We start from the raw sequence: 19,539 nt of genomic DNA, 5'->3' as shown, positions 1-19,539 counted from the left end.
AGAGAAAGCAAGAGGAACAGTCTCAAAGTCTTCTATTACTGAAAATTTCTAAAAACACACATACTGTCTCCCTCTGATATGCAGGAATCACAGTCCACCATTCTATACAATCACTGTGTTAGAAACTGTATGAGCTGTCACAGTTGTTCCACAGTAAGACTATGTTAAGGCACATCAGAGCTCCTGCAGGGGAATGGAGCACTACCAAAAAGCTTGTTTGTCTTCTACTTTTTATTTTCCTTAATGCAGGGAGGCCATCAACGCTGGAATAATCCTGTCTCCGTGGAGTCTACACCTAGCTACCTGTGGTTTCATCTAATGAGCTGATAATTTATCAACATCTCCACAAAGTAGCTTCTGAATAGGTAGAAAAATTTCCCCACACTGAGCTGCTGAAAAATTTAAATTGTACTTTTAGTCAGATCTGAGATTTTCTACTAGAATTCCAGGCAAAATGACCCATTACTACTGCATTTCTGCAGCAATAAAGACACAATTATACTTGTCTGGCATATGGAATAAACAGATTTCTTTGTGTGGTCCTGGGCTGCTGCCACCCCACATCATTTTACAGTGAAGAATAAATTCATTCAGTACTGAAAGCACTAAGAGTAACAACGAAAACAATTGCTCTGAACAACTGTTTCTATACAAGAAAGTAATATTAGCATTAAAAGAAACCCACAGCCTAAAGGAACAGAAAACTTCTTTGAATTCTTTTAAGTTATCTGCCCAAAACTAAATTAACATATCATTTAAGAAAATTCAATTACCTAATTATGAAACGTACAAGCTTAAAGATATAATACTGCTTGAGGGCAGGGATTATCTAAAGCTGGCTCCAGGTAAAAGCCAACTATTCTGACATTGAAGGATTGAAAGAAAAAAAGGGAGCAGGAAGAAGAGAGAAATCCTCATGATTTCATCATGTGTTAGAGCATGTATTACGTAGATTTATGAAGCATCTGGAAATATTTCTTAAATTTAAACAGTGAAAACACAAAGCTTCCAGAAATAAAACAGAAAGTAGTGCTTTTTTTTTTTCTTTAATCTCAAAACCAAAATTTCTACTCTGATAGTTTTTCCTAAAAACTCCACTCCTTTCAATATTTTTCCTCCTTCTGGCCTCACTAATAGATCAACTGTCTTTAAGGAGAGTAATCTTGATGAAGGAATACAGCTACTTGTATTTCCAAAATCATTTTACAGAAAACAGACAATAGCAACACTTTTGTTGCTAAAAAGAATCATTGGTAGTCTAAACACGACCTCTTCCTGAATACTCTGAGTCTGAAACCTCAAACCATATCATCACTAACCATGTGAGTTTGCAGTAATGTTATGAACTTTCCTTTTATGAAAGGAATTCCAAGCTTTTGGAATTATGGAATTCCAATTCCATAATACTTTCGAAGGAGTAAATTACTGATTTTGATTCTCCTACCAAAAAGGCAATAGCATTTCACAGTACAAGCATCATTTACGGCAGAGAGACAAAGATACATTAAACTGCTGTCTTACCTTGAATTGAAAACAGTTTCACTACCTTTTCCTGCAAGATTCAAAAACTGCATAGCACTGAAGTGATGCTTGAACAAGCCTAAGCTTTTCAGAGACAAAATCTAATTTAAATATTACTCAGTATCTTCAAAATTAATTAGCTTCTATTATCTGAATAAACAGATTAGGTAGCATTTTCATTTTTTTTTCTGAAAGTGAAAGATGTGCAATCCAAAATAGCAATAGAATAAACTCTGCTAACAACATTAAATCATTAAGTCACACTTCGTCTATAAACAGGCTCAGTGGCTTTCAACATACAAAATCTACTTAGAACTGAAGGTTATCATTAACCGAGAATAACTTCCCTGCTAATATCATCTTTTCCTATATGCACAGAGAAGAATAGCAAAGCTGCCTCTTTCCTCTTAGATTTCCATGTTTTAAAGTCTGAAACTAAGCAGAGATGGTAACTGACTGTTCTAGGAAGGAATCACAGAACCACAGAATTGTAGGAGTTGGAAGGGACCTCTAGAGATCATCGAGTCCAACCCCCCTGCCTACACCAGGTCGCACAGGGAGGCATCCAGGCAGGTCTTGAACATCTCCAGAGAAGGAGACTCCACCACCTCCCTGGGCAGCCTGTTCCAGTGCTCCGTCACCTCACTGTAAAGAAGTTCTTGCGCATGTTTGTGTGGAACTTCCTATGCTGCAGCTTATGTCCGTTTCCCCTTGTCATGTCTCCACGTGCCACTGAAAAGAGTCTGGCCTCACCATTATGGCCCCCACACCTCAGATATTTATAACCCTGGATTAGATCCCCTCTCACACATCCTTCCTCAAGGCTAAATAGACCCAGTTCAGTCAGCCTTTCTTCATAGGAGAGATGTTCCAGGCCCTTCACCATTTTTGTGGCCTCTGCAGGACTCTCTCCAAGAGATCCCTGTCTTTTTTGTACTGGGGAGCCCAGAACTGGACGCAGTACTCCAGATGAGGTCTCACCAGGGCAGAGTAGAGGGGGAGGATCACCTCCCTCAACCTGCTGGCCACGCTCTTTTTAATGCACCCCAGGATGCCATTGGCCCTCTTGGCCACAAGGGCACACTGCTGGCTCATGGCCAATCTGTTGTCCACCAGGACACCCAGGTCCCTCTCTGCAGAGCTCCCCTCCAGCAGCTCATCCCCCAACCTGTACTGGTGCATGCAATTATTCCTCCCCAGATGCAAGACTCTGCACTTGCTTTTGCTAAACCTCATCTGTTTTTTTTTCTGCCCAGCTCTCCAGCCTGTCCAGGTCTCGCTGAATGGCAGCACGGCCTTCAGGCATGTCAGCCAATCCTCCCAACTTCGTATCATCAGCAAACTTGCTGAGGGTGGCCACTATCCCCTCATCAAGGTCATTGATGAAGATGTTGAACAAGACCGGACCCAGCACAGACCTCTGGGGGACACTGCTGGTTACAGGTCTCCTGCCAGACTCTGCATCGCCAACGACGACCCTCTGCGCTCTGCCAGTCAGCCAGTTCTCAACCCACCTCACTGTCCACTCATCTATCCCACACTTCCTCAGCTTTGTTATAAGGATGTCGTGGAAGATAGTATCAAACGCCTTTCTAAAATCAAGGTAGGCTATATCTACCACTCTCCCCCCATCCACCCAGCATGTGATAACATCATAGAAGGCCCCACCAGCTTGGTCAAGCACAACCTCCCCTTGGTAAACCCTTGCTGACTACTCCTGATAACCTCCTTTTCTTCCAGTTGTCTGGAGATGACATCCAGCACAAGCTGTTCCATCACCTGTGCCTGGAAAGGGGTGAGGCTGACAGGCCTATAATTATCTGGGTCTTCCTTCCTGCCCTTTTTGAAGACCGGAGTGACATTGGCTATCCTCCAGTCTTCAGGCACCTCCCCCATTCTCCAAGACCTCTCAAAGATGATGGAGAGCGGTTCGGCAATGACCTCCACCAGCTCCCTCAGCACACATGGATGCAGCCCATCAGGTCCCATGGATTTGTGGACCTTAGTGCTGTCTAGGCACTCATGGACCACCTCTTCCCTGACTAAAGGGAAGTCTCCCACTCCCCAGACCCTCTCACTAACCTCCAGGGTATGGGAAACCTGAGGGAGAGAAATGGCTATGTAATGATCAATGCTTCCTGGCATTTAATTGATGAGAACTTTAATCCTGCTGTACTTAGTCATGTATAATTTTGCACAATATCTAGAGCAAGAGCTCTGTAAGAGACTGCATATGCAGAATTCTGTCACCACTAGTAGCTTGAGAATTTGCTTGGCGAAAAGTCAGGTAGCCACCGGAGTTATCACTTGTACATAATATGCCTTCTAGGATTTCAAACAGGTTAGACTATAGTGATATATGTTGCTAATTTAAATTAGTCATGTTCACTTACATATTCTTTTCTCGTTGTTACATACTACACTGTAGAAGCAGAGGAAAAAATTCTCAAGTTTGCTGTGAAAACGATTACACTTCCTAAAAGACATACAATTTAAAATATATACAGAAAGAGACAGAATGTAAATAATTACACAGAATATTTTGACTGAATTTGCTCACTGAACTCTTTTTTCTCTATAAATATTTGTTTATATTTACTAAAGTAAAGTCAGCTAATAGCATGTTAATAGTAGGAATAAAGATTTCTGAAGAGCTTGATAAAGAACTTGCAAATTGGACAGGGGCTTAGAAAGATTAAACCAAAGGTTTCTATTTACCTGCCTGACTACAAAAACAGTGTCTCTAAAGTCAAATCAAATCATTCTCTCTGTAAGAGAGAAAAAGTATTTCTTATATTGAAAGAGAAAAATCAGCAGTTTGGTTATCTCCTATGACTGAAGACTGAAGGTACTTTCATGCTTAAGTTCTCATGATAGCAAATGTAACATTAAGATAGAAATATTCCACAGAGTTAAGTTTAATGATTGGCACCACTCAAAATATATTGTTCGTCTTAGCTGAAGTGACATAGAAGCTTTACAAAGCTATGTTAAATTTGTTTTCTTACTTGTGTAATTACCTGTAATATCTAAATGTTACTCTCAGTCAACTTAGGAGAACCAGTCAGATCTCTAGGCATAGGAAAGAGGGGGTACATATGGGAAGGGAACCATGAGAAGACACTGGCAATGTGTCCACAGTTTTAGCCTGTTTTTTAAAGGAAAAAGTATATTAGTCTCAAAAATAGCTGCTAGAGCAAATGTTCTTCTGTGTCTTACTAGTTCGCATTTGAGACACGGCTTGACTGAAGAGCAAAGTCATGAACCTTGACGACACAGCTCCTACTCTGATTAAGAAAGCATGAACATCTCAAAGAAAGTCTGGGTTCATCTACTGAATGAAGCCAAGAACTTCCAATTGTAAATACAAACAGCAGCTGTTTTCCTAACCTCTACTTTCTTCAAACATACACCTTGCTTTACATATAAACAATGTGACAGTTGCTTACTATTTTACAATCAAACCTGCACTGCTCCCTGGAGAAGGATATAGTGCTTGTTATGTAAGTCTATGAAAATTAAAATACCATGTTTAGTACTTTACTTCAGTTGAATTACATGTCCCATGACTAATCCTTGGAGAGCAACTAATGAGAGGTGCAACATTAAGTTGCACAGAAATAAAGCAGTTTGCATTACTTAAAAACATAGCAAAAGCATCCTCCACCTTTGACTGCTCTCCCTAAAGCTACCACTCAACATTTTACATTAATATGGTAACTAATTCACTTTGAAGATGAACTTGATTTTCTCTGTCTTGTTGCCAAAGAAATTCAGTGACTGTAAGTATTAATTATTGACTTCAGTAAACGCAAAATCCATCTCTTGTACTTTATTTTACTCTAAGTGTCCTGGTTAGCCTAGCATGCCGCAGTTACAACTAAGATAGAGTTTCATGGATTAATTCAGTGGTCTATTCTAACTACACGTGGAGGTGAGAATCAGCTTTCTGTGACATCAACAGAAACCAAAGAAAAATGATGATCACTATTTCAATTTAATAGAAGTATTATGGGCCTTTCAACATTGGGAGATTTAAGAGCCCTTCATAAAGACTTCTAACATTGAGACAGTGTTATTACATCACCTCTCCTGAGTTAGCTGGACATACTCGTAGGTCAGAAAACCTGGAAACGGAAGCCTGAAAGACTGACAGACTCAAGAAAAAGGGACTCATTTCATGGAAGAAAACTGGGAAATATGAAAAAAGGAAAAAAACGCACACAGTTTTCTTCCTCTAGAAGACAAAAGACAATGTGAGCATTCAAGGAAACAATTTCATTAAAACATCCCATATTTCATTGCTTACAATGAAGCAATGAAAGCATTTTTGTTTTTATTAATTCATGAAACCTAAAAATAGAAGGTGCAGAAAATGAATAATGAAAGGTCACTTAATGTTTTTTCTTCTTTCTTTCTTTCTCTCTACCCACTACATCCTCCCGAAGTTCCTACCAGCATACATTTAGATTTATTACACTTGTGGGTAAAACTTGTTTATTAACAACTGACCTGATATGATTAATATTAAAGCAGCTGCTCATGAAGCTTTCCAGAATACAATCTTGATGTTTTATTTGGAAACACACTAAAAAGCCAATAGACTGTCCAGACATGGATACCCTCTTGCACCTAATAAATGCAAACACAAAACACAGCTCATGCTTCTACTTCAATACCACTACAGACGTATCAGTTCTCTTCTCCATGAAGATAACAAGGTCTTTCAGACTATGCCTGCTACTTATTTTCGCTTTATTTTCACACATACTATTCAAAGAGATTATTCGCAAATCAGCTCCCTCCTATCACCACTCCTCAATCTACTTTTATATAATCGTACCAGATAAGGCTAACCATTTGTGTTATGACTAGTCAAAAGCATAGATATTGGCCTAACGTAGAACCACAAAATATTGATTTGCTTATCCTATGAGCTTACTGAGGAAGTGAAGCAAATGACACTCAAGAGCAGGACTGCAACCAAGAAGGACCCAGACAGGCTGGAGGAACAGATTAACAGAATTCTCATGAAACACCATCAGGACAAACTCTGAGACCTGCAGCCCCTTAGTCCTGTACAGGAAGCTGGGGCACTGGTGACATATAGCTGAGCTGGAGCCAACTGTGCACCTATGTAGCAATGCCTGGAGTTGTTGGACCAGGACACAGCTCCAGAACCAGTGAGGGAGGGGCTGGGGGCTTTGCCCTATGAGACAAAGCTATGGAGCAAGATTGATTCAGCCATGAGAAGGGGTAGCTTCAAGGATACCCAGCAGCAGCCCCAGCACCAGGGAACGTAGGAGAGGCAGCCAGACTCTACACATAGTGTGAGGTGGGAAGGTGAGAGGCAGAAACACAAGCTGAGACACAAGAGGCTCAAGCTGAAGATGAGAAGCCTTTTGACAAACAGGAATCATAGGATTGCCTGGTCATGAAGCCAAGGCTCCAGTCTGAGGGGTTTCACGCCCCACCTGGCTGAAGAAGCCCTAAGCAGACCTGCTTGAACCCCAGCAGAGTGAGGACTGTTGATTCACCCAGAATGAGTGGTTCTGCTATTGCATGAAACTTGGAGTAATTTCCAGCAACAGGCAAAACATTCCTGACATATTCCTGAAGTTCTAACCCTCTACACCTTACAAAAAGCCTAACTTCAGGATTTTTTGTATCCATTAGTTCTACAAATATGTGAAGATTTAGTACATTTTCTGGCTCAGAGTATTCGTACATTATATAAATTCCAGTGTGTTTATTTATAATTACTTTCTAACTTGCTCTACTACTACTGAATTCATTTTGCATTATGTAGAATCTACCTTTTAAAAGAGAGACATTTTATGTTCTTTTTGCATAACTTTAATCACAACAACTCTGCTATACTTCATCTCTGGAGTGGCAAGCAAGTAATGCTTCATATTTAAGGCTTAAGTTCTGCTTTCATAGAAGTAAACATGAATCATTTCCTTGTTAATAGGTACCTACTACATTAATCACAAGAACACTTAGTTTCACTGCCTGGTCAACCTTTATTACAATAATCATGCACCAGCAATGAGCAGCAACATCTTTGTGACTGTTTTTGACGTGGGTGCAGGACTCACCCCTCCTGCCTTTAGTAGCTTTCTTCTGAATTCTTCTGTCGGGTTGTTGAATGTGAGCTTTTCACAGCGGAGGTGATTTACAGGTGGATGGCCTTCAAGATGCAGGAATAAGTCATAGTCAAATCGAACTTTCTTAGGTTCTTCCTGAGGGTTGAAAATAACCAGATAAAAAGGTCTAACGCCAAAACTAAAATATGGGCTACATCAGTCTCTATATCAAAATTACATCATTTTTAACCATCCTCTGTGCTCTGAGATACATGATAGAATTTACCGAACATCAGCTGGACTACAGAAAATTAAAGAAGGTCCTATCAGCCCATCATAATACATGGGAATATGCATGAACTTCAAGCTGTCTTGACAAGGCTTCTTTGAAGGTGATGTCTGGCATAGGCTAAAGACATACACAAAGCCAAATATCACGATTCAGATGACACAAGGTAACTCAGTCACACCAACACAATCATTTCTGAGCTGTAGGTAATACAGAAGATGCTGCAGTAAATCATTGGATACAATTTCCTCCACAAATTCAAAATAATTGTAAATAAGGGTAAGATTGAAACTGCTGCAGCAAATAATATTTGACTCCTAAGTAAGGTGTCTGTTTATTTATTAATGGAACTTCATTTCCTTGAACTGAATTGGGCAGCAAGATTTCAAGTATTCCACCACAGCTTCCAAGCATTTAAAATTCTTTGCCACTATAATGAAAAAAAGACAAATGTTCCCTGTACCAATGTGGAGAGAAAAAGAACAGGAAAGGCAAATTTATCTTGGACATAATCAGTGCTCTGCTATTCTAAGAAATCCTCAGCTGGAAAAGGACATTACTGTAACCATATAAATTTAAATTGCTAATACCAGAGACATTGAGTATGTTTTGTGCAACACATTTACACAAATGTGTTCTAGACACTGTATAAAACTTAAGTGCTCTTCTAAAGCAATAGCAAGAAGCCCTTTCTTCAAAGGTGCAGATGTACCAAAGAAGGCACCAAACCAATGACAGTCTTAAAGCAGAACACAAGTAAAAGGGCAAATCCTCTAGGAAAAAAAAAAAAAAAAAAAAGAACCACAAGGGAGGAGAAGGAAGAGATGCAGCAAAATTTCAGCCTATAAGCAACAATGCATCTGATCTGTGTTCTGTTCAGTGACAGACATCCCCAGTGCTCAAAAACACCCATCACATTAAAATGTTCAGCTTTGATTCAGGACATTAAGGATATGAAGAATAGGAAGTGTAAAAGTCTCAGGTTTTCAAATACAGCCAAGGGATCTCCTCAGCATCTTGTCTTCAAACATGGAACAAAGACAACAAAGAAGCTGAGACAAAAAGCTTGCAATAGCTTATTTTTTGATGGCTGAGACTATTTTCTTGATAGACAGTATTCAAAGGCAATCATGGATGAAGATATTTCTTATTAAAGACGAACACATGATTTCTTGCATAAAAAAAGGAAGACTGCACCACAGAAAACTGTGACATTGCTATAGGCAATCCGTATTGGCAGCTTTGTCATAGAAGTTACAAAAATAAACTGGAGTCTTCAAAGAAATCTGTGGAAAGTTTGTTGAAGTAATAATTTCAAAGCAGAGTTTCACTAAATATATCATTCCCTGTGCCACTGCCATTAATTCAAACCAGTGAAGTCCTGACAGTGAAAGCAGAATATACTGCAGTTTATGAGCCTTATCCTAAGTGGACCGTAATTTCCAGAGTACAAGTCTTTCAATCTAAAGCCTTCTTCCAAGGAATTTGTCTCAGTGGCTATCAACTACATCTTGAGGTTTATTATATTTTTGGAAGGGGATGCTTGTTATTTCCATAATCTTTAAACATGTGGAACATTTTTTTTGTCAAGTTAAAATGCCTATTAGATTTCCTACCAATTTCTGCTTTGTCCTGGGAAGGAGAACAGTATCACTCTCCATGATCCAAGTGGCATCCTGCACCACTGCATTCTCTCTTCATTACGGTTCTTTCTGAACCAGAAATGGAAAGGTTATCTACCTTGAGTAAGTGATGATGGTCTGCCTCCTCTTCCTCCTTCTAGCTCCTCTTTTTCTGTACTGGAATACCTGTGAAGTGCCTTAGAGGAGGAAGAGTAACTGAACCAGGAGAAAGCAGTAATTTGCCTCAGGAATGCCAGTTCAACTTTTGTGCCACTCCTCCATCATACTGCACTGAGCCCAGGAAATAGGAAATAGGGGTGGGGGATGTTGCAAACTTCCTAATTCCACATGCTGCTTGAGGGTGAGTTGTAATCATTGATGCCCTCTTGATTTCAGTCTAAGCCAACAACTCCTGCTGGAGAACTCCTGAGACTTGCAGTCAAAGGCAGCCAAAACTGAGTGGAAAACAGAAAAAGAAATGTCGGGGGGAAGGCTTCTGTAGAGATGCTTCAGTGAATCACTGTCTTCTGACGTTACGGGTCTGCCTGGTTATGGGATGACCTCTTAACAGCTGAGTTAAAAAGCATGCCAACGAAGCCAGCTAACTCAATGAAGCAGTTCTGTTTCCCTTTCCAACAGCAAATGTGGTAGACTGAGCCCTTCTCTTCACAGATTGATACAGGGAACATTTCAGAATTAATTTCTAAATCTTTATTTAGAAAGTGCCTCAGTAGAATTATCCACACCTCACACTTCAACAGAGTTTCTATGAAAGGCAGAAGAATAATGGAACATCTTCCTGAAGGCAAACAGAGTTAACCAAGTTGTACTCTACACTGAATTTTAAGTGTGCTCATTTTCAGCAGAAGACTTGTTAACTCATTTTCATTTGTTTTTAAGCTTTTCACAAAGCAGTTGGCATTTTAAGGAAGGTGAAATACTGACTTTATTGAAACAGTGTTATATGACATCTTGGAATTAAAAAAACATGTATGCATGTATCTTTGAAGCATGCATGAAGTAAAACACAACAGGTCTATTTTTCAAAGCACAGAAGGAATCCAAAATATTGAAATTATTAAAATTCTGTGCATTAAATCCACAAAATTATTAGAGCTTCTTCTTTAAATTCTACCCACGTCCAGTTCTTATCCAAACAAGTTATTATTTGCAATACAGAACCTACTAGGTGCATTAAAAAAAATCTCTGTATTTGCTACCTGGAGACTGCAAAGTAAACACAGTATTTACTTGCACACTAAATTTGAGATATCACAATAATGCATACATTTTAGAATAGCACTAGATTCCAATTTATGCCCCCAGTAATGTTGAGTAGAACCAATGTTCACATTCACTCTAAAAGAATATATTTTTTTTCAGACTGAGGTGGCAGTATAAAAAAGGTTCTTCATGAAAGACCAAAAAAGAAGAAATTATAAAGATCAGCAATACTTAAAACAATGGGTTCATTATGAATTCAATACGATCAAGATCAGCTTCCTCTCCCCAAGCTTTTTAAGTGGCTCTCGAGCTTCCTGGCTTTAAAGCTTGTCTACTTCTCAGTAGAAGTAGTTATTCTTCTAATTACTGAATAATTCAGCTTCTGTACTTCATCAAGTAATCCTAACTTCAGAGAGTTATCTACAAAATACAGTCAGACATGTATAAAAGTTACAGTGACCGTGAATTACGGAACAACACATTGAAATGTATCTTTAAGCCTACATTCAGTATTTATGCATCAAAATATGTATGTTTGAATATGTGTATACGTTGAGTTTTACTTCTCTCTTTGATTGTTTTGTTGTTGCTAGGTTTTTTTTTTGTTTGTTTTTTTGTTTTTTTAAGCTTTTAAATGAACAAATATGCAATTCCTTACCTTATTTTTGAAGTAGACCTCAATTGGCAAAATGAAACCAGCATAACCAGATTCTTCAACTTTGTAGGGTGGATCCTTGCACACTGAAACAGAGAAAAAGCCTGTATTTAACAGAAAATGTTTAAAAACACAACGTGAACAAACAGTCTGCAGCAACACTTACATGAAAGCATCACTACAAAATTACTCACATATATACACACATATCTTTCAGTTTCTTCAGTCTCTTGGAACACAAGAACCAAGGGATATCAACTCCTGGTGGACTTGCTATCACAAGGCCGCTCAGAAAAAAAAATTATCCAGGAAAAACACTGCCAACACATTCTCCAGAGTACTATCAGTACATCAGCCTTCTGAGGAAATGCAAGCTTAGTAAATCACAGAGTAAATTTAAGCAAAGTAAAGCTACCTCACCATTCCCCTCCTGTTTTGCTGGCACTAACCCCACACAGGAAATTCAAGAATAAGGGAGACTCCAAGTCCTTGCTAACCTACTGCAGCTGTCTAAGGCGACTCAGTTTTCTCCATGCAATTGATGGAAAGGGAGAAGCACTAAAAAAAGCAAAGGAAGAATAATCTTTTCTGACTTGCTTTCAACACAGTTCTCTTGAAAACAAACAAACAAAAAAAAAACCCAGAACTTATTTTGTCTCTCTTAAAAAGAAGAGAGGACCTGTTATTTATAAGGTGAGATTTCAAAAGATTTTGAAGAAAATATTAAGATAACATGTCAAAACTGGGAGGTGAATTCAAACAGAAAAGGCTTTTAAGTTATAAATTAAGCATTTTATCTTAGAATCTCCAAGAAAAATTACTTCATACTGATGTTTTTCCTTATGAGAACTTACCAGCATTTGAAAACGTAAACATAGCAGCCCTACCTAAGGATAGTTAGAGATTATGGTAATATATACTGACAACACTTCAGCTAGGGCAATAGCCCTCCTTGCTTCTTTAGATTCAGAAGATGACTTGAGGAAAAAGCCTCAAGTGTGACATTGTTTGATTGCCCATGCAGATATAAACATGAGACACTGAAAGCCACTCACAAAATATGAAAATTATTAAACATCAGATATTTATAAACTGTAATAATACATTATTTTGTTCAGAGATTTCAGGCTCCACTGCATGGCATACCAGAAATCACCTTCCACTTTATTTAATAAAAAAAAGTCACAGCAATGTCTTCCTAAGAATTTTATTGGTGCAGACCATACTGTCAGCATAATTTTTTTTTTTTATTCTCCCCCTCAAATCGCTCTTCTTTCATACTCACACAAGTGCTAGCAAATCAGTTTGACATCACAGCTCTGAAAACAAAGTCTGTTATAATTGCAGACATGGGTGAAACTTGGGTGGCAAAATGCTTAGCACACGCCAGTGATTGAGCGCCTTCCTAAACTGAAAGATGGGCAGAAAATTCTACAGTCTTGCGCTTGAAAATTCCCATCCCTCTCCCCTACCCCCCTGGGAAAAAAAAAAAAAAAAAAAAAAAAACACCAAACAACGAAGAACAGGTAATGGTAAAACTGTATTATATTGCATATACAATTACTACAACTAAAGTGTAAGCTAGTACATTATTCTCACCTTTCTTGTAGAACACTTAATATGCATACTAGCAAGAGCAACATGTCTGTGCAGCCTGAATCAGGACCCACTGGCATAACCAGCTGGTTGGCAACCAAGGCTCCTGCAACAGCGCTGTAAGTTGGCCAGCAGCTAACAACCTCCCAGTTCGGTGGGTGGAAAAGAGAGGGGTGGTTCACCTAACTGCTACCACAGGAGATACAGAGCGAAAAGTAACAGAAAAGTAAATACTGTAGTGGGGAAGAAAAAGAAAAACTTGATACATCTTGGCTGTCAGATGAATAAAAAAAGGGAAGTATCACTCCTGTTTTTATGAAGGGCCTTTTTTGTGAAGAAATGAAGACCTGAGGAACCACGGGCTGGTGAGCCTTGTGTCTGTGCCTGGGAACATTGTGGAGCAGATCCTCCTGGAAGCTACATTAAGGCACCTATGAGATGAGGAGGTGATCTGAGACAGCCAAGAGTCAATCATATAGATCCTTCCTCTCTGCTATCTGGTTTGAATAGGTGATCCAACTTCAGTACTTTCTCAATAATAAGTGAGGCCCTACAGATTAGTACAGATCTGTGAAAAATTAGTTCCTGCACTGAGAAAACAGTTTCAGAGAATATCATCATTGCAGTGCAATGAGAAGCAGCCACTGGTATACAGTCTCATCTCAGGAGAACTATAAGGTCTGGGAGAAGTGAAGAGAAAAATAAGACAGGTAAATTTCAGCAAGTTCAGTGCTCACAGAACAAGCACATCTCATCTATTGCGTAGAACAATACAGAGTTCATGATACTATGTCAGAATGAAAGATCTTACCAATAAGTGAGAGCCTGAATCTTAGCTATCTGCAAATGCATTTGCTAAACATAGACCAGATTCCCTGAAGCAATCTTTTATGCAATTTCAAAATAAATGCTGGGGAAGCATATGTATATGCGCATAGATCTGCCATTGCACAAGTACTGACTTACAGTAACATGCAAATCTCAGGTGTTCATCTACACTATATAGCCATCTAATTTTCCCTGATAGGGGAATATTTATACACCCAGCTGCAGTCCTAGCTATATTAAAAACAAAAACACTTCAAAAACCTGTAGGAATAGTGAGAAGTACATTGCCTAATGTGCTTTAAACAAAACATGCCTTCCAGAAACCATGTAAAAAAATATTAATGTGCATTTTATAATAAAAATTGCAATAACAACATCCGCATTATCAAGACAAATTCATTAACAAGGATTTCTTCCCTGTATGATCTCAGTACCTGTTTTGCTACTATTCCCTAATACACTCATTATTCACAAATAGACGTGAGCGTATAACTCTCCTTCAATGCACTTTACAACTAAATTCTTCTGGTAATGTCAGCATAATGAGATATACAAAATTACACCAAGCCAGAGCAGGAGTTTGTAAGTTCTAAATTATGTTTATCTCCTACTTGTCAGGCAACTAGTCTACAGCTGACATAAATGGATTAAACCATTTATTTCAAGTATTTTGCTTCCTTATTGCACAGGTGAAGCATTGTATTTAAGCACACACTCCCATGTACTGTGTCAGACATAACTGACACCTGAAGAACAGCTGTAAACCAAAAGATGAAGATGTATTTAAGTAATATTAACAACTCTGAGGCCCATAGAGATTACAATAACAAAATTGTGGTATAATAACCATTAGTTTTAAAGCTTTAAGAAGATATTTGTTTGCCACTCCAACAGTCAACCATTTTCTTGATGAAAAACATGGTCAGAAACAGTAAATAAATACAAAAGTTCATTTCTAGCAGGGCCATGCAGAATTATAGCTTTTACAATTCACATCCACTTTGTGCACCCTACAGGACAGATGTAGTAGGCCTTGTGGGTATTTTATAGATTCCTGCCTATGATTTGCTCACATTGGTCACTGTCTCATTTTTTCCTGTAATTACCATCTTCATTGAAAGAAGTGCCAGAAATGAACAGCATTAATTTTAGATGAAAGCAGGCTGCAGTACCAAGCTTCTCCTGACATAAGAAGCCAGCTTTAAGTACCTGGCTGTGATATTTATGAAAAATCTTTTACCTTGGTACAATAACTGGTGGGCTCCAGTGTTCTGACTCTATACAAAAATGAGGCAAGAAGGATGGCATGTGTTGTACTCTAGCTTCAGGCATACACCAGCCACTAATACTAACAAATTGCCAGACAGGTTCAAACAACAGCTAGCTAAAATTACTACATTGAACATGCTTTGAGTGGTAGCTCATGCCAGGAATAGGATGTTCAAATCTGCTTAATAACTTACACTGACAAGTCTTTCATGAAACACATCGAACACTGAAGCAAAATTACAGAGAGAGATCTAAGGGAGAATTAAAATTGAGATTTCAGCATTGTGTTTACAATCATATTAAGTTTCCTATCCCACATACTGAATTGCCTACATTCCTACAATTTCACAGAAAAGTGAATCCTAACAAGGTTATAGAGTAACACTTCCTGTATAAAGTGTCTACATGCCAACCACTGGCTACCATGGCTGACCTGCAGACACTGGGGAAAATGTTTCCAAACTGAAAGAGGGGAGATTTAGATTGGACATGAAGTTTTTTACAATACGAATGGTGAGGCACTGGCACAGACTGTCCAGAGATGTGGTGGATGTCTTATCCTTGGAGACAATCAAGGCCAGGCTGGATGGGGCTTTCTGCACTCTCATTTAGCTTAGCTGTAGGTGTTCCTATTCACTACAAGGAAGTTGAACCTTTGAGCACCCCTACGAGCTCCAACAATTTTATGGTTCTATGATCATCATCAATGGAGATCAAACTGATACACAGGACAGGAAGAAAGGAAGCAGAAAATCTTCTGTCACACCTAACAGTGTTTTCCATACCAAGTATCACTCAACTACTTAACTCTGCACTGGCCTTTAAACACTGCTATAAGATCAGAAGATAAGAGTTTATTAATCACTCTGAACAAAGATAGTCAAAATAAGGTACATTTTTACACAGTTAAACACACAAGATGAATTAAAGCCAACTTAAAAGTCCGCATCTGCCCTCTTAATTCTGATTCTTCACACATCAAGGCAGAAAAATGCCTTGAGCACACAATTGACGATGTCTGGAACACAGCATGGAGCTTCCCCTGACTAAAGTGGAGCAACCAGAAGTTTCCCACGTACAACGCTGCCAATAATTTTGAAGACTTCTAGGTGTTAATTTAATAATTTCCAGTGCATATCTGTGCAATCTATGTGCCCAAGAAACAAATAAGAAGATGAAGCAGCAAATTCAGCAAATCTAAGTAATCCTAATTTATTTTTTTTTTAAGCAGCACATACCCTCTGTCCTTTAAAATAATATCCCTAAGTGTTTGACAAACTGTTTGAGATTAGTAAAGACACCTAAAGTGTCTTCAGCAATTCATAGTGCTGTGCAAGCTAATTTGATGCAAATGTGCTGCACATGCAAAAGAATATATTCTCTGCCACAGGTACAGGAGAACCACACTGTCAGAGGACAGACAAGAGCGACCTCTTCTTTGAAGTTTCATCCTGTGTGAATTTCAATAACGTAACATTGCATGACTTTTTTTCCTACAGTATTTTCCAATTTTGCTCAAACGGGAAAAAAGCGGGCCAGGATTAAAAAAACTTCACCTAACAGATTTCGGAGCAATACTGCATAGCCACAAATCACCCACAGGACAATGAAGTGCCATATTAGACGCTCAGGTCCCGCCTGTTTCAGGATTTCCACCAGGAAAAACACTGATCTTAGAAGCTCCAGCAACTACAGGCAACTAAAAATCCTTTGCACCTGTGAGCTTTGCAACTTAATCTCCTTTATAAATTGTGCAGAGCTTGTCTTGAGTCAAGTACACAAAAATACTGACCTAGATTCTGCAATGTACATGCATGCAACAATCCTTTATGAAACAAAGAATTTAATGGAAATGTCTAGGATGGTTCACAGTTCAAACCTTTCCATCCATCTGCCCTCTCAACTTTCCGTCATTTCTGATAACTCATTTTCAGAGCTATAAAAATTACCCGTGAATTGAAGTGACACCATACTTGCATCAAACACCTCCGCCAAACTGCAAGCCAAAGCTAAGAATTTTCCATCACATCTCTCAGTTCTCTGAGATTATCTTACTGATTAGTAAGTCATTTATTTTACCTGTAAGGTTTATAATATTATTGAACACATCCTTTAACTTTGAATAATATCAGAAAAATTCTCTTGTTGAATGCAGTTTCTCATGAAATGTGATTTCATCAGCCTTAGGATGGCTAGAACAGCTCCTGAGCTGAAGTTGGAGGCTGTTGTAGCATACTCTAGCAAAAGCTAAGTAGCAAAGGACATTTCTTCAAAAGGGTGAAATAAAGTATCTAAAATGAGAAACAAATTAGAGATTTCACAACACCATGAAAGCCGTAATATTCAGTTGCTGTTCACAAGAAAAAGAGCATTTGAGATAATATTAATTAGTATCTAACTGCAAAACAGACAGAGTTAGCACAACCTGATTATCTGTGGCAAGAGCATTTCACACTTAAAGAAGCAATATCCACTATTTCCCTATATTGCATTTTGAAGTCTGCAGACAGACTGCAAAACATTTTAACTTTGGTCAGTAGGAAATTGCCTGTTACTCAAGCATTCAGTATTAATCATAAAGACTTTCTTCATATTAAATGTATTGGAAAACATTAAAAATGTTGCTTCTATCATTTACTTGATAGCCTTCCTGATGCTGTTCAGAGCAGCTGCATACAAGATCATTAATAATGGTCTATATTTCATTGCTACTTCAGCAATTGCAGAGTGAGTTTAGGAGAAGGAAAACAAAAAAAAAATAGTGTTCCATATATGTTTGGTTAACACCATACATAAGCAGCTGGGAAAAAAAAAAGTGTGGTATCCTAGTATAAACAAATATCTATATTATATTAATACGATATGCACTTAAAGCTATAGAAGGGTACAGCTAAGGTTAAAATAATTAATTATTTACATATGTTTATATGAATGTGTCTGTTTGCTCTGGCTTTCACTTAACATTTCTTGCCTAAGAACCTAACAAATCTTTTCAACTAAAAATAACCAGTAAGCACAGATGCCAAGTCTCCGTGCAATTCATTCTATTACGAATATGACGTAAAGTACACAGCAGGGCATAAACTCAACTTAAGAGCCACATCTAGGCAATGCACATGTTTTATCTGTTGGCATGCAGGTAATTATCACAGCTATTATATTATTTTGTCATTGAACATTTTGGGGGAAGAGATCAAGAGAACATGCTGCCAGATGAGCATAATACGAAACTGTAAAGAAGGAACATAGAAAATTCAGATTTTCCTCAAAAAAAAAAATTTAAAATTGTAACACTTTACTTCAGCACATTCAGTTTTATTTCTCTGCCTTTAATAAGTACAAGATATTAATTACTAAATGCCAAACGTAGCTCTCCTGAAAGTTTGCAGCCCCATTCTCACTATGTAGGTGGCAAGCTTTCCTCTGTATTACACGACGGAAAAGGGAAGAGAAAGAAGTATAGATTATAACTTCTAAGCAAAAAATCTTCAAAGCTGTACGTGGTCTAATCCATAGTAATTGATTCTGTCCTAGGCCAATTCTAGCATAAAGTGAACAAATAGCTTTAAAAAAATCCTCACCTTAAAAAAATGCTACATTCATGGGACTCTATTTGTATTACTAATCTGCTGGTAATCTGTAGAACGGTAACAAAAATAAAGTGACAATGCTGTCCAAATATACATGTGATAGATTTTGTCTAGGGATTTGTCTAAGAAAGCAAACTGCTTTCTTAGGCATTAAAGCCATTTGTTCTGCACTCTTTCAACTCTGTTTTCAAAAATGCCTGGGAAAAAAGTAGACAATTACATTTGCAAATTGGTAAACAAAACAAAAAAGAGAAAGACTACAGACTGAAATAATTTTTGATTGCTTATATATTATTGAGTAAAAATATTTTCCAGTTCAAACACAAAAATTTCCCATTGGAGACTTCCAATTAGGAGGGGAAACACACATCCATGGTATACTAGAAGGGAGTGATCCCATAAGTATAACAGCATCTGCAAATTCAGGCTAGTTGCAAACAAGGCAAAGAAATTGAGGAACACCTATTTCACTGAATCCTTGAAGCCAAGCAACTCTAAGAGACCATGCTACAGAAATACAGAAGTACAGAAATACAGAAATAATGCTGCTTATCAATGTCACATGCTTACATATGCACAGACAAAATACACGCAGTCCATACTCTCACACGGAAACTCCAGACTTATCTCCGAAGTTCTCTTTCTAAAGGAGAAGACCAATCTGGAATCTGGCTGCTGGCTTAGTTTTGAGCACCCAGTACAGTCCAAGCATGAGGAAGCCCCCTTTCAACCTCTGAATTTTGTTATGGTTCACAAGTAGCTGAAAAATCTCACCTTTGGAACTAATGAAACCAGACTTTCAGCAAAGATAAATATCTAGTCCAGAATGGGAGCTATGTTCCTCAGTTTCCCTGTA

General features: G+C 38.3%; 1 protein-coding gene across 1 annotated transcript in view; it reads right to left on the bottom strand.

The window, feature by feature from the left end:
* The window catches only part of MLLT3 (MLLT3 super elongation complex subunit), a 108,666-nt gene that overhangs the window by 42,865 nt on the left and 46,262 nt on the right, over positions 1 to 19,539 (bottom strand). Inside the window, exons 3-4 of the mRNA XM_052700500.1 lie at positions 11,404 to 11,486; positions 7,623 to 7,766 (exon numbers count right to left, since the gene is read on the bottom strand). Coding sequence (XP_052556460.1) covers positions 7,623 to 7,766; positions 11,404 to 11,486 — 227 coding nt within the window. The remainder of the gene's footprint in view (positions 1 to 7,622; positions 7,767 to 11,403; positions 11,487 to 19,539) is intronic.

This window comes from Tympanuchus pallidicinctus, unplaced genomic scaffold, assembly GCF_026119805.1.
Source record: "Tympanuchus pallidicinctus isolate F22 unplaced genomic scaffold, pur_lepc_1.0 scaffold4, whole genome shotgun sequence".
Lineage (NCBI taxonomy): Eukaryota > Metazoa > Chordata > Aves > Galliformes > Phasianidae > Tympanuchus > Tympanuchus pallidicinctus.
Note: the sequence above shows the minus strand (reverse complement) of the source record. Positions and strands in the feature narration are given on the sequence as shown.